Source organism: Muntiacus reevesi, chromosome 2 (genome assembly GCF_963930625.1).
Source record: "Muntiacus reevesi chromosome 2, mMunRee1.1, whole genome shotgun sequence".
Taxonomy (NCBI): domain Eukaryota; kingdom Metazoa; phylum Chordata; class Mammalia; order Artiodactyla; family Cervidae; genus Muntiacus; species Muntiacus reevesi.
This window is the reverse complement of record NC_089250.1, coordinates 282,736,001-282,750,007: the sequence shown is the minus strand read 5'-3', so window position 1 is coordinate 282,750,007 and position 14,007 is coordinate 282,736,001. Positions and strand designations below refer to the sequence as shown.

General features: G+C 45.7%; 1 protein-coding gene across 1 annotated transcript; it reads left to right on the top strand.

The window, feature by feature from the left end:
• Positions 1-393: 393 nt before the first annotated feature.
• On the top strand, positions 394-13,576 carry LOC136161888 (histone-lysine N-methyltransferase PRDM9-like). Its single transcript, XM_065927018.1, has 11 exons — positions 394-468; positions 874-997; positions 1,304-1,411; positions 5,545-5,594; positions 7,338-7,494; positions 8,308-8,409; positions 8,624-8,895; positions 9,480-9,547; positions 10,618-10,811; positions 12,469-13,451; positions 13,538-13,576. The coding sequence occupies exons 1-11, from the start codon at positions 394-396 to the stop codon at positions 13,574-13,576; spliced, it is 2,172 nt and encodes a 723-aa protein (XP_065783090.1).
• Positions 13,577-14,007: the final 431 nt, after the last annotated feature.

The following is a 14,007-nucleotide window of genomic DNA, read 5'->3' as shown; positions in this document are numbered from 1 at the left end:
TCAGGAGGAGATCCTCAAAACCCTTCTTGGAGAAACATTCCCTCTGCTTCACTGGAAGAGAGCCCTGATTTCAGCCTGACCCCAGTACAGCAGTTAGGGGTTTCCGAGTCTCCTCGAGAATCCCTCCGTCACCCACAGACACATCCCTCCCAGTGCCTTCCCTCAGAGGGGCTGAATTGTAGGGAATCAAAGAAACCAAATCTAGTTCGCATTAGGCTGATCTGTCATATCTAGTCAGGATCCGTCCATCCCACCAATACCCTCACCCTGACTTTCCCCTCACCTTACTGCCCTGGACACTCCACCCAAGGCAGGCAGCTCAGGCTCTGGACACTGGTTTGGGCTATCTCAGCACATTCTTCTTCCACAGGCACCCTGGCCTTGAGCACTCCAATGGCCATGAGGCCAAACAGGTCTCCAGAGGAGAGCAATGAGGGAGATGCCGGGAGAACAGAGCGGAAGCCCACGGTGAGAGGTGGATGCGGCAAAGCTGGGCTCGAAGCCAGCTCTATAGGAAGGACAAGCTGCTGGTCCCTGAAGCACCACAGACTGCTTGCCTTGGCAGCTGAGTGAACTTCCCTGTGATTGTACACAGGATGGCAATGCCTGGTCCTGTCTGACATGGTGGGGTGGAGTGGGACAAAACAGGACACAAGCTTCTCAACTGCTCTGTGTCCAGGGAGAGTTAGGAAAATGCTCAGTGTTTGTTCACCTAAGCAGGACACAGTCAGGAAGGAAAGTCTTCATCCCTGTCTCACACAGACCATCCAGGAGCTTCAGGCTACTCCCCACACAGAAGGTGGAGGAGAAGGCTCAGCTCTAAGGCCTGACTTAGATTAGTAAATAACTGATGAAATCTATTATTTTCCTTAGGCCAAAGATGCTTTCAAAGACATCTCCGTATACTTCTCCAAGGAAGAATGGGAAGAGATGGGAGAACGGGAAAAAATCCGATATAGGAATATGAAAAGAAACTACGAAGCGCTGATTGCTATAGGTAACAGCAAGTGCTGGGTGCCTGTGAGCCGGGTAAACATGAAACAGGTCTTCACCCTCACTGTTCACTTGGCCTGCTCTTAGGTGGCTTCACCTGCTCATATTTCCCTTTTGTGTGGAGACTAACCTGGAGGAAATGTTTACAGTTCTGTACCAGAGGGAGGGCGACCCTGCAGTGCAGAGCTCACCTCTTGCCTTGTTCTAGATTCCCCCAGCACATGCAACTGATTCCCTGACTTTGTGACACTTTCCATTGCTTCTATGCTTTGTTTCCCCTTCTTAGAACAAATATTTTGCTTCTTGTCAGGTTTCAGAGCCACTCGACCAACTTTCATGCGTCACCGCCGGCAGGTCATCAAGCCCCAGGGAGATGACACTGAGGATTCTGATGAAGAATGGACACCAAGGCAGCAAGGTGAGAAGCCAGGAGGATTTGGAGGTGTCTTCCTGAAACCAGCCTGGGCTTAAGTCTCAACTTCATCTCAGCCAGTAGCAAGGAAAACATAATTTTTAGCATTCCCAAGTGGCTGTGGCTGAGTATTGACATTAGCCTGAATGAAGATGAATGTATAGGTGTTCCAGTGTAATTCTCAAAAGTTTTATGGTTAAAATTTATCATTATTTTAAAAAAGAATTATCTTGCTAAACATTCTTAGTGAAAGGCAGTTAAACAAACCTTAGAAATAAATTCACCATAGAGATTGGTATTGGTTATTGTATTAAGTCTCTTCAAAGCGAAAATGAGTAACATATTATGTCAAGATACATTATTTATGTATGTATATAAAACAAAACCCGTGATCTTCTTACCCTAAGGTTAAACTAATTCTTTATTTTGATTCTGGGAAAGGGTTGGAGACAACTATTTATTCTCAATGATCTTTCCTACATTTCACTTACCAGAGATGGCATCAGGTAAATAAAATGAAGTACACTTATAAAATAGAAGTGAGCAGCTCACTTCCTCGTCTGCTGCTCAAACAGTTTAGAAGGATTAATCTGCCTAGACTGGAGAAAACAATTTAGATAGTTCTATCATTCTCCATCTATGGATTTCTGTTCGTCCAGATTTTTAAAAATTATTTATTTAGTTTTGGCTGCACTGGGTCTTTGTTGCTGTGCACGGGCTTTCTCTGGTTGCGGTGACTGTCTTCTCGTTGCAGAGCACGTGCAGGCTCTGTAGTTTCTGACACACAGGCTTAGCTGCCCCGCAGAAAGTGGCATCTCCCTGGACCAGCCATCAAACCTGTGTCCTCTGCATTGGCAGGCAGATTCTCATCCACTGTGCACCCGGGAAGTCCCTCTGTTCCCTGATGTTATGAAAACTAGTGAAAGGGACATGAAAACCAAACATTTGGCTGTCTGCAAAGGTTTTGACATAAGGAGAGACTCTTCATAGTGAATACATACGCCTCGGTTCACCATACGCCTGCTCGTCTTTATTTACCTTTTTAACAGTTTCTGAGTGTATGGCACACCGCTGCTAACTATGTACACGTTAGTGTTAGTGGCCACAGTGCTAATCGCTCAGTCATGGCTGACTCTGCGTCCCCATAGACTGGAGCCCACCAGGCTCCTCTGTCCATGGGATTCTCTAGGCAAGAATCCTGCAGTGGGTTGCCATGTCCTGCTCCAGGTGATCTTCCCAACCCAGGGATTGGGCCTGCATCTGTTGCATCTCCTGCATTGCAGGTGGATTTTTTACTGATGAGCCACCGGGGATGTATACACACATTTCTGTACAACAAATTTGTAGAAGTGTTACATCTTGCGTGACTGAAACCCTAACCCACTGAGGAACAATTCTCCAATCCTTCCTCCTCACAGCCCTTGGCAACCATGATTATATTTTCTCTTTCCATAGATTTGATTAATTTAGATACCTCAGAGAAGTGGAATCAGGCAATGTTTGCCTTTTCTGATTGGTCACTTCACTTAGTGTAATATCATCAAGGCCTATCTATGACGTAGCATGTGACAGAATTCTTTTTTAAGGCTTCAAAACATTCCGTTGTGAGCATGTGGATATAAGAACTATAACATATATCTTATATATAATCTCTATCTTTTATCCCCATTGAACATTTAGATTGCTTACGCATCTAAATTGCTTATGCCCATTGGGAATAATGCAGGAATGACTATATGTGTGCCCACTATTTAGTCACTATCTTGCTTTCCATTTTTTATGGAAACACACTCTTAAGTTGGATTGCTAGACCATACAGCAGTTCTAACTTTCTGTGGAAACTCCATACTGTTTTTATAAAGCTTGCAACATTTTACATTGCCAACAATAGTGTATAAGGGTTCCAATATATCCATATCCTTACCAAACTTGCTATTGTCTTCTTATACATATTGCCCATCACAGAAGGTTTCAATTTGCATTTCCCTATTGATTAGTAATATTGAGCATCTTTTCATATGCTTGTAGGCCAGTTGTGTATTTTCTCTGGAGAAATGTCTATTCAATTCCTTCTCTCACTGTTAGTCAGCTCAGACTGCCATAACAAAGCAGACTGCATTCCTTAAACCACAGAAATTTGTTTTCTTACAATGCTGGAGCATGGAAATTTGATATCAAGGTGCCATCATGGTCCATCAGGTTCTCTTCCTGGCTTATAGGTAGCCTTCATACTGGTGTATGCTTATTAACCCCTTTTCAGATGCATATTTTACAAATATTTTCTACCATCCTCTAGGTGACCTCTTTAAGTCTGTTCAGTGTCCTTTGCTGCACAGAGGTTTTAAGATTAATCTCACTTGTCTATTTTTACTTGTTTCCTAATACTTGTGCACTTGGCACCATATCTAAGAAATCATTGCTGATTCAGTGTCGTGAAGCTTCACCCTTGTTGTCTTCTAAGAGTCTTATCAAGTCTTGCATTTAGGTCTCTCATCCATTCTGAGTGATTTCTCTTCAAGATGTAAGATGTTCATTATTTTGCCTATGGTTATTTTGTTTCCCCAGCACCATTCATTACAGGCAGTAAACTTTCCCCATTATCTTGACACGCTAGATGAAGATCATTAGACCATGTATCCAAGAGTTGATTTCTGGCTGTCTATTCTGTTCCATTGATTGACATATCTGTCTTTATGCCAGCCAGCTTCCTCAGTGGCTCAGCAGGTGAAGAATCTGCCTTCAGTGCAGGAGACACAGGAGATGCGGGTTCACTCCATGGGTTAAGAAGATCCCCTGGAGAAGGCAATGGCAACCCTGTCCAATATTCTTGCCTGAGAAATCCCCTGGACAGAGGAGCCTGGTGGGCTACAGTCCAAAAGGTCACAGAAAGTCAAGAAGACTGAGCGACTAAGCACACATGTTTTGCCAAATCCACACTCTTTTGGCTCCTGTACCTTTGTAGTGTGTTCTGAAATCAGAGGCCTCCAGCTTTGCTGTTCTTTCTAAGATTGCTTTGCCTATTTGGGGTGCTCTGGGATTCCGTGTTAACTGTTGGATGGATTTTCTATATCTGAAAAAAATTCCATGGAATTTTCGTATGAATTGTTTTAAATCTTGAAATTACTTTGGGTAGTATGAACAGCTTAATAATATTAAGCCTCCAAATCCATAAACATGAGACACCTATCTATTATTTATGTCAGATTCCTATCAGCAATATTTTGTAGTTTTCCACATATAAGTCTTTCATCTCATTAAGTTTGTTTCTAATTACTTCATTCTTTTCAATGCTATTATAAATAAGATTATTTGTCCAGTGCCTAAGACTCCACACGCCCAATGCAGAGAACTTCGGTTCTGTCCCTAGTCAGGGAACTAGATCCCACATGCCACAACAAAGACCTGGCACAAAGAAATAAATAAAAATAAATATATTTTTTTAATTTAACTCAACCCTAGCTTCAAAAAAATAAAAAATAAATAGTATTGTTTTCTTATTTTCCTTTGTGGAATGGTCATTCTTCATGCACAGAAAGATATTTGAAAGTTGATTTTGTACCGTACAACTTTCTGGGCAGGTTTTTTGTGTATGTGGATTTAAAGATTTTTCTACACATAAAACCATGCACCTGTGAACAGATATGATTTTACTTCTTTCTTTGCAAATGGAAGCCTTTTGTTTCCATTTCTAACCTACAGTGCTGGCTAGGAGTTCTAATATTATGGTGAACAGAAATGTTGAAAACGGGCATCCTTGCCTTTTTTCCTTGATCTTTTTCACTGATGACTATGATGTTAGAGATAGACTTTCAATATATGACCTTTTATTGCAGTCACTTCTTACTATGTCTACATTCTTGAGTACTTTTGTTATGAAAGACTAGTAAATTTATTAGATATTTTATGAATATCAGATGAGGCACAGATGAAGTTTCATTTTTTTTTTTTTTAATTTTAAGAAAATTATGTAATGCTCACAGTGGAACCATGGGAGTGATGATACAGAAATCATTTTCCATTCCTCCTTTGGTAATCATTGTCTTTGTCACTCTCTGGCTTAGAATTATGTCTCCTTAATTAGAATACCCAAAGTTTGGAAACATTTACCAACCGAAACACTGATTCTCATCGTTTTTCAGATAAACCTTCTTCGATGCCCTTCAGAGTGGAGCACAGTAAACACCAGAAAGTGAGTATTTCCCAAATCCTGTTGCAAAATTATCCTCCTCATGGATCCAGTCACAGGTGAGAATAGGAGAAAACACAGAGATCCTGGAGACGGCTGCCTTCCTGTCCTGAATCTTTAGCACACTGTCTGATATCATCACAATCTTTGCAGTTAGTAAGAACAACAACATTAGTAGGTTGTTCTGTTGTTACATTATTTTCATAATATTTCAGACTTTAAGCATTTTATGTGAATAAACTTACTTAAACCTTAAATCAATCCTACAGTACCTATAAGTAGGTACATAGCTATCACCATTATAGATTAAAAAAAAAAAAAGGTAAGAAATATTTGATTATATACCTGAGGTCACATATCACTGGAAGTGCAAACTAAACCAAAGCACTTTCTCTAAACCCCTTACAAACTGATTAAAACTTCCATAGTTCTATGAAACTTATTCATGCATCTTTATATCATTCATCTGAGAGATGTTTTCAACCTCAGTTTTTTGTGCTTTGCTAGGGAGGGATATGCTAAGAAATCTGACTAAGGGAAGCTTAAGGACATGCTGGGCAGTTTGTAGAATGGACACTCCAAGATGAAGAAGGAGACAGGATCCCTACCTCAGAGCCTCTTACTCCAATATGAGGAAGCAACTTGCAACCCTGATAAGCCTCAGGTTTATGACTGAAAAGCAACAAATAAGAAAATAACAGAAGGACTTCACGTAGATTACCTGCAATTGAGTAGAAACTCATCATCTGGGCATCATTTCAAATGCTCATTCTTGTAGGAGGGAGTAACAACTCCTTCCACTGAGCTCTCATTAGCAACTCTCCTGTTTGCAATCATTTGTTTAGCCTGACCCTGTGTTGTGAGCTTTGAGATGCTAGCCCACACCCATTCATTCTCAGAAATCCAGGCCCACCTCAAAGAACCTAAGTGCCCCCTGAATGGTTCGTGAGTGAGTGACTCCACATTTAAGCATTCATCTAGGAGTAGAAAGGTCAAAGAATGCTGAAGATAATATCTGTGAGCTGCACTTGAAATATAGATGCAGTTTAGGGAATAAATTGATACCAGAGATGTATGCTCATGTTCTTACTGTATTAAATACCTCACACAACCATTTGTTGAAGGTTATTAAACTTCATGTCCACTATAATATTAAGAATTAGACTGTATACCAATTAATGGATCAGGAAACTGAGTAGAACCAGCTAGTCATACAGCCTTGTTTGAGGAGAACTGATGAGACCAGCTGCTTTAATTCCAAACATTGTCGCTAGGACATGGCAACCTGCAGTTTTCATCTCATTTTTTTTATTGTCTAAATATGTTTCTGCCGATCGTCTTTTCTCTTCTTAATCTCACTCTGTCACCTTATTTTCCACATGTGCTTTGTCCCCTCTGTAATTTTCCATACGTCCTCGTCCGTCAAAGGGCCACTATTAAGAGAAAACCCCCGGATCTCTCTACCAGCCCTTACCCTCTTCTTTCCCTGACCTCCAGCTTTTCTCCCTGCCTTGCTCTCACTTTTATGCAGAAAGTTGAAGGGGAAGAACCTTAAGATATGAATTCTAGTTTTGATTCACTATCCACCTAGGTCCTTATTTTACATTCCAGTGTTCAGACCCCCTCCCCCCATATCAGGTATTTCCAAGAATTGTCAAAGTATTAACTAAAGTCATGCATGAGAAAACACTTCATAAAGTCCTAAAGAACTAAAGAAATGCATGTTGTCTTTTACTCACATAGAAGAGAATGTCCAGGGCACCATTAAGCAATGAATCTAGTTTGAAGGATTTGCCGGGAGCAGCAGAATCGCTGAAGACAAGTGGCTCCAAGCAGGCTCAGAATCCAGGGCCCCATCACAGAAAAGCAAGGACCCCTGGACAGTACCCCAGACAAAAAGCCGGTAAGAGAAATTTGGGGAGTTCCTCTAATTAGTTCCTCTAATTCCTGTAGAAAAACTAATAAGCATGGCCTAGGTGTGTGGCATGGACTTTGGGTAGGCGAAGTTTCAGCTGGACTGATCTGAGACATGAAGTTAGCACTGGGGCCTTGGGAAAATCTTATACATTTTCTGAGATCCTGAATGCTATCTGTAAAGTGAGGATAAGGATACATGACTCATACAGTGCTTGAAAGCCTTACATTAAATGCAAAAGTCTGACACCTACAAGTAGTTCAATAAATCCAGCTGTGATAATGGGAACCGTGCTTTGTTAGTGTTCACGCCCAGACCTCTGCTCAGTGCCTTACTTGTCATGAGCCCTTAACACATATTTTCTGAGTAGATGTGTCGGTGAACTATTACCTAAGTAGGAAGGTTGGGAAGTTAAACCTACTAACGGGAAGTGCAGGATGCTATCACTGAACTGGGCATCTGTGGTCAGTGGCGCCTCAGTCTCCTGAACCTGTAGTTAAAGGGAGAAGAAGGAAAATATAGAGAAGGGACTCCCTGGTGGTTAAGAGGTTAAGACTCCACGCTTCCACTGCAGGAGGTGTGAGTTCCATTCCTGGTCAGGGAACTAAGATCCCACAAGCCATGCAGTGTGGCCAAGAAATAAATAATGGAACATGAAAACATAAAATTACGAAAGTAAAAGTTTGAAAAATACGTGTAAGAAAGTTTTAACAGAGTGTAGAGATGGACAGGTAGGAGATCTCACACCTTCTGATAAAATGGGACTAACCAGCCTTGCTTAGCTTCTGTTGTCCATCTTAGAACTCAGAAGAAAGGAGACTGGAGTGAAGAGGTACAGTCTACGGGAAAGAAAGGGCCACGTGTACCAAGAGGTCAGCGAGCCCCAGGATGACGACTACCTCTGTGAGTGACCCCGCTGGCCCACTCACGGAGAAAGGGCTACGAGGCCTTGGTCCACTAACCTCAGCTCACCATTTGGTCCCCCGGCCATCCCCTTCCTCTATGACTTGGGGTGCAGGATCGAGGCCAAATGCCATGAATGCCCTAGTTCTTTATGAAGGTCATTACGACCAGCAACATCACTGTACCTCCTCTCATTCCCTGTTCTCACCTCCAGATTGTGAGGAGTGTCAGAACTTCTTCATCGACAGCTGTGCTGCCCATGGGCCCCCAACCTTTGTAAAGGACTGTGCAGTGGAAAAGGGGCATGCCAACCGCTCCGTCCTCACGCTGCCCCCTGGGTTAAGCATCAGACTGTCGGGCATCCCTGACGCTGGGCTTGGAGTGTGGAACGAGGCATCCGATCTGCCGCTGGGCCTGCACTTTGGCCCCTATGAGGGCCAGATCACAGATGATGAAGAGGCTGCCAACAGTGGATACGCCTGGCTGGTGAGAAGCACCCGTTTCCCTGTCCTCTGGCCTCTAATCACTTGTACGTGGTGGGGGGTATTTCATGTCTACATATGAGGATGCAGATGGTGATAACACGGTCGGCAAAGACACAGTCAGCCCTGTGTACTGTGTGCCGTGGGCGTGAACAGAGGACTTCCATCTAAAGGCCAGAGGAGAGGAGGGAACACAGTGTACAGACACTCAGACCTCTATCTATAGGCCAGAGGAGAGGTGGGAACACCTTGGTACACACTCACAGGACTTCCATCTAAAGGTCAGAGGAGAGGTGGGAACAGAGTGTACAGACACTCAGGTCCTCTATCTAAAGGTCAGAGGAGAGTTGGGAGCACAGTGTAGAGATACACAGAAGTGACTCCTCCCTTGTGGAACCCTTGCCTTCAATGAACCAAGAGACTCAGACTTGGAATGATGAGTAAGGAGCTTACCGTGTGGTCCGACAGGCAGTTGAATCCATGCAGGCTGAAAAGCACCAATGACTACACAGGGAAATAGCTCTTCTATTGCTTCCTACCAAAAAAAAAAAAAAGAGGAAAGCTTGTAACTCTTTCTCTGACCCTCAGATCACCAAAGGGAGGAACTGCTACGAGTATGTGGATGGAAAGGACACGTCTTGGGCCAACTGGATGAGGTGAGTGCAGTGAGTCTGCAGTGTGTAGACATTGAGACGCCCTCCATCCCACGCCCCTTTCCTTCTCAACCCGGCTCCCTCAAGAGCTTTCACATCTCTTGTCCTCTTTTCCCTCCATATCATGCTCTTTCATTTCAAAAGACACTGGAAAGAAGGAAATAAAAATATGGCATGTGCCGTCAAGATACAAGTCTATATGCTGAACAAAACTGGTGGACTTGAAAACAACTTGAAGCGTTGAGATTCACCAGGGACACTTTAACTCACTTAATGGACACTTACCACACCCTTTATGGTTCAGTTTAGACAGTGAACATCAGTACTGAAGCAGATCACACAACCCATGTCCTGTTGGAGAACATACTGCAAATAGACATTAGCCAATTGATTTTAGGAGCAGTAACCTTACTTTTTCTATCTTTGAGTAACTGCACAGCGCCAGGATAACCTAACACAGGAGACCTTGACTCTATTTGGGCAACAACCTCCTCAGGCTTGGTTCCAGTGAGAAGCGGGCCCTGAGGCCTCAGAAGGAATGGGGGGCAGCTTGGCCCTGAGCAGGGCCATTCTCTGAGGGCCTCTCCTTTCATCAGGACAGGCAGACAGTGAACAGACTATTACTGTTCCATGTCTCAAGCTGTATCAGAACTCTCTCCAAGTTTCCATGGGAGGGGGTGGGCAAGCGAATAGGACCCTGGATACATGTGGGGAGATGGGAGAAAGCCTCGCGAGAGACGGCAGGCTGGGGTGAGTGCTGAGGGCTGCATGTTAGCCAAGAAGTACCAAGTCCTGTGGATGAAAGAGAACTTAATTCAGAGTTTAGAGGAGCTGGAGGTCACCAGCCTCACGGACAGTCCAGGTGGAGATGAGTCTGGAACTGGGCTATGTAAAATGGCTACTTAAGTAAGGAGAGAAAAGCATGGGAATTCACATGGCCTGGTCGAAGGTGTGAACAGACGGTCCACATGAGGGGTGGCCTCAGAGTCGGAAGGCAAGGAGCTGGGCATGGGCGGAGAGTGGAGGGCACTCGTCACCTGAGGTTTCTTTCCCTTTCCCGGCCTCGACCCCAGGTATGTGAACTGTGCCCGGGACGACGAGGAGCAGAACCTGGTGGCCTTCCAGTATCACGGGCAGATCTTCTACCGAACCTGCCGGGTGGTCAGGCCGGGCTGTGAGCTGCTGGTCTGGTACGGGGACGAGTATGGTCAGGACCTTGGCATCAGGCGGAACAGCAGGGGGAAGAGTGAGCTCGCGGCTGGGAGAGGTGAGTGTCTCCCCTCTTCCAGCACCCCACCCCATCCTGGGAGCCTCCGTGGTCCGATTTCGAAGCAGAGGACAATCCAGTCCACAGTCAGTTGAGTTGCAATTAAAATGCCTCAGAATTTCGTTCCTTTCATATGATTGTTAGGAAAAATTTTATATTAAAAATATTCTAATTTTTAATATTTCATGCAGAAAAATGTGCAACATCACCTTCTGCTGAAAGGCTTAGAAGCAAAAAGCAACATTTCTAGCACCTACCAGCTCTCTGCCCTGTATTTGTTTCTGCTTAATTTCCTCCCATTTCTAAGCGACACGTGTACAGTGATGCGCATTCAGTTACTGTTCCAGTCTGTTGTCATGTGAGTTCACGCTCTGTGCCAGACGGGGCTCCACGCACCAAAACAGACAGAACCACTGGGGCAGCAGGGGCTTCATACCAGACAGGGGCTGGTGCTGAGGAAAACCAGCGCAGGGAACGTGCCTCGGGTCAGCGTGAGCAGAGGGTGGGGTGCGGGGCAGGACGGTGCGGCAGGGTCTCTGCAGAGATAAGACCTGCGGGGAAGGATTCCAGGCAGGGGAGCAGCCAGTGCCTCAGCCCCAGGGCCGGGAAGCGAGGCCATGCCGGGGTTGCGGGAGGAAGCACAGAGGGAGAGGAAGGAGGCTGGACGGGACACGGAAGCCTCAGGGCCTGTGTCCACGCGCAGGCCCCAGGGGTCCTCCTGGGTGACACAGAACAACCGCAGGCTTTCAGCTGCAAGCGGCATGTTCTCTGTGGTAAGAAGATGCTTTGGTTCACTTTTGGGAAGAGACAGCAGCGGGGAGTCCCCTCAGAGGTCAGTTCATTGCCAGACATGAGGGGAGAGTGGGCTGTCTGAAGATACTTGGGAGTGAGGGTGTGAAGGGTCTGACTGGACATGTATTTTTAAACAGGGCTTCCTAGTGCACGTTAAATGGACTAAGCCTGAATGAAATAAATGAGGTATGAATACTGGTGAGGCTGGAGAAAGGATATGCCTTTATTTTATGATTTATGGGAAACTGAAAGAGGAGCAATTTGTGAATCAGTTTGGGCAGCAGGAGCCAGAACTGTAGTTAGTGGGACCTGAGTCGCTCGGTCTCATCGAGGCTCAAACCCACTTCCTGCAGAGATCGGCACAAAGGCTGCTCTTTGAACAAGGAGCCACAAAGTCAGATTTACCCACACCTGCTCTAACCACACCCTGTGCAGCATCCCATATGCAGAGAGCTCCAGGTCAGGCGCCCCTAACTTAATAGACATCTTCCCCCCACAGGGAGCCTCTCAGGAGATTTCACCTAAGTCATCAAGTCTTATCCCTCATTAGGGTAAATACCTGTGGCCACTGTGACGTGACTTTTCAGACACTTACGCGCAGGGAAAGTCCCTGCAGATCCACCTCTATCAGGAGAGACGCTGCCTCTGATGCAGCTGGAAGGTCCCTATCTGGGTGATATGTAGAAAAGGACCCTGACACCTGATTCCTGGATTTCTGTAGATGCAGAGAATAAGAGTGGAATTGAAAATTGGAATGTAAAGGCACTTGATGGGAGACAGATCGTGCACTGTCAACACTTAGATGATGAGTGGGGAAGGCCTGACCACGGCAAACCAGCTACCTGACAAAAGCTTCCTCTTTCAGCAGAACCGAAGCCCAAGATCCACCCATGTGCCTCCTGCTCTCTGGCCTTCTCCAGCCAGAAATTCCTCAGCCGACACATCCAACGCAGTCACCCCTCTCAGACCCTCCTGAGACCATCTGAAAGAGACCTCCAACCAGAGGATCCCTGCCCAGGCAGTCAAAATCAGCAATATTCAGATCCACACAGCCCGAGCGACAAACCTGAGGATCAGGAGGCCAAGGCCAGGCCCCAAGCTTTGCTGAAAAGCGTAAGGCTGAAGAGGATTTCAAGGGCCTCTTCCTACTCACCCGGAGGACAAATGGGGGGTTCTGGGGTGCATGAGCGAATGAAAGACGAGCCCAGCACAAGCCAGAAACTGAATCCAGAGGACACAGGCACATTGCTCACAGGGGCAGGGGTTTCAGGGATTATGAGGGTCACATGCAGAGAGTGTGGGCAAGGCTCCAAGGACAGCTCAAGTCTCATCACACATGAGAGGACACACACAGGGGAGAAGCCTTATGTTTGCGGGGAGTGTGGGCGAAGCTTCATTCAGAAGTCAGATTTCATCAGACATCAGAGGATACACACAGGGGAGAAGCCCTATGCTTGCGGGGAGTGTGGGCGAAGCTTCCGTCAGAAGTCAGTCCTGATCACCCACCAGAGGACACACACAGGGGAGAAGCCCTATGTTTGCAGGGAGTGTGGGCGAAGCTTCAGCGATAAGTCAGTCCTCATCACACACCAGAGGATACACACAGGGGAGAAGCCCTATGTTTGCGGGGAGTGTGGGAGAAGCTTCAGTGATAAGTCCCTCCTCATCACCCACCAGAGGACACACACAGGGGAAAAGCCCTATGTTTGCGGGGACTGTGGGCGAAGCTTCAGTGATAAGTCCAATCTCATCAGACACAAGAGGACACACACAGGGGAGAAGCTCTACGTTTGCAGGGAGTGTGGGCGAAGCTTCAATCGGAAGGCCCATCTCATCACACACCAGAGGACACACACGGGGGAGAAGCCTTATGATTGCAGGGAGTGTGGGCGAAGCTTCAGTCGGAAGTTCCTCCTCATCACCCACCAGAGGACACACACAGGGGAGAAGCCCTATGTTTGCAGGCAGTGTGAGTGAGTCATGAGCAACAAACCACACCTTAACCACAGGAGGATTTCTGCAGCCACCCCATGCCTCAACTCTAAGGGGGCCTCAGAGGAGGCCTGTGACCCCTTACTGTCCCCACGAGTATGAGGAGAGAATTCCCAGGTGGTCCAGGGGTCAAAACTCCAATGCAGAGACCCATGTTCAGTACCTGCTTTGGGAACTAGCTCCCACATGCTGCAACTAAGACACGCCACAGCCGAATAAATAAATATATAACAAATATTTTAAAGAAAGAGTGTGATAAGCACAGAATTACTTGTTAAATAGACCTTCTACTTTCATGACAGGAGAGGAGGTATATAAACCGCAGAGGGTTTCTTAAGTGTTCTGGGGATGTTCATGCCAATTGCCTTCGTGGTTTTTTAGGTCTCTTCTAACAAATTTTGTCTCCAAACAA

Bases quoted from the DNA above. Each gene is read 5' to 3' on its own strand.
- LOC136161888 (XM_065927018.1), top strand. From the start codon at position 394: ATGGCCATGAGGCCAAACAGGTCTCCAGAGGAGAGCAATGAGGGAGAT. The intron at 998-1,303 runs GTAACAGCAAGT...GCTTCTTGTCAG, and splicing joins CGAAGCGCTGATTGCTATAG to GTTTCAGAGCCACTCGACCA. The intron at 9,548-10,617 runs GTGAGTGCAGTG...CCTCGACCCCAG, and splicing joins TCTTGGGCCAACTGGATGAG to GTATGTGAACTGTGCCCGGG.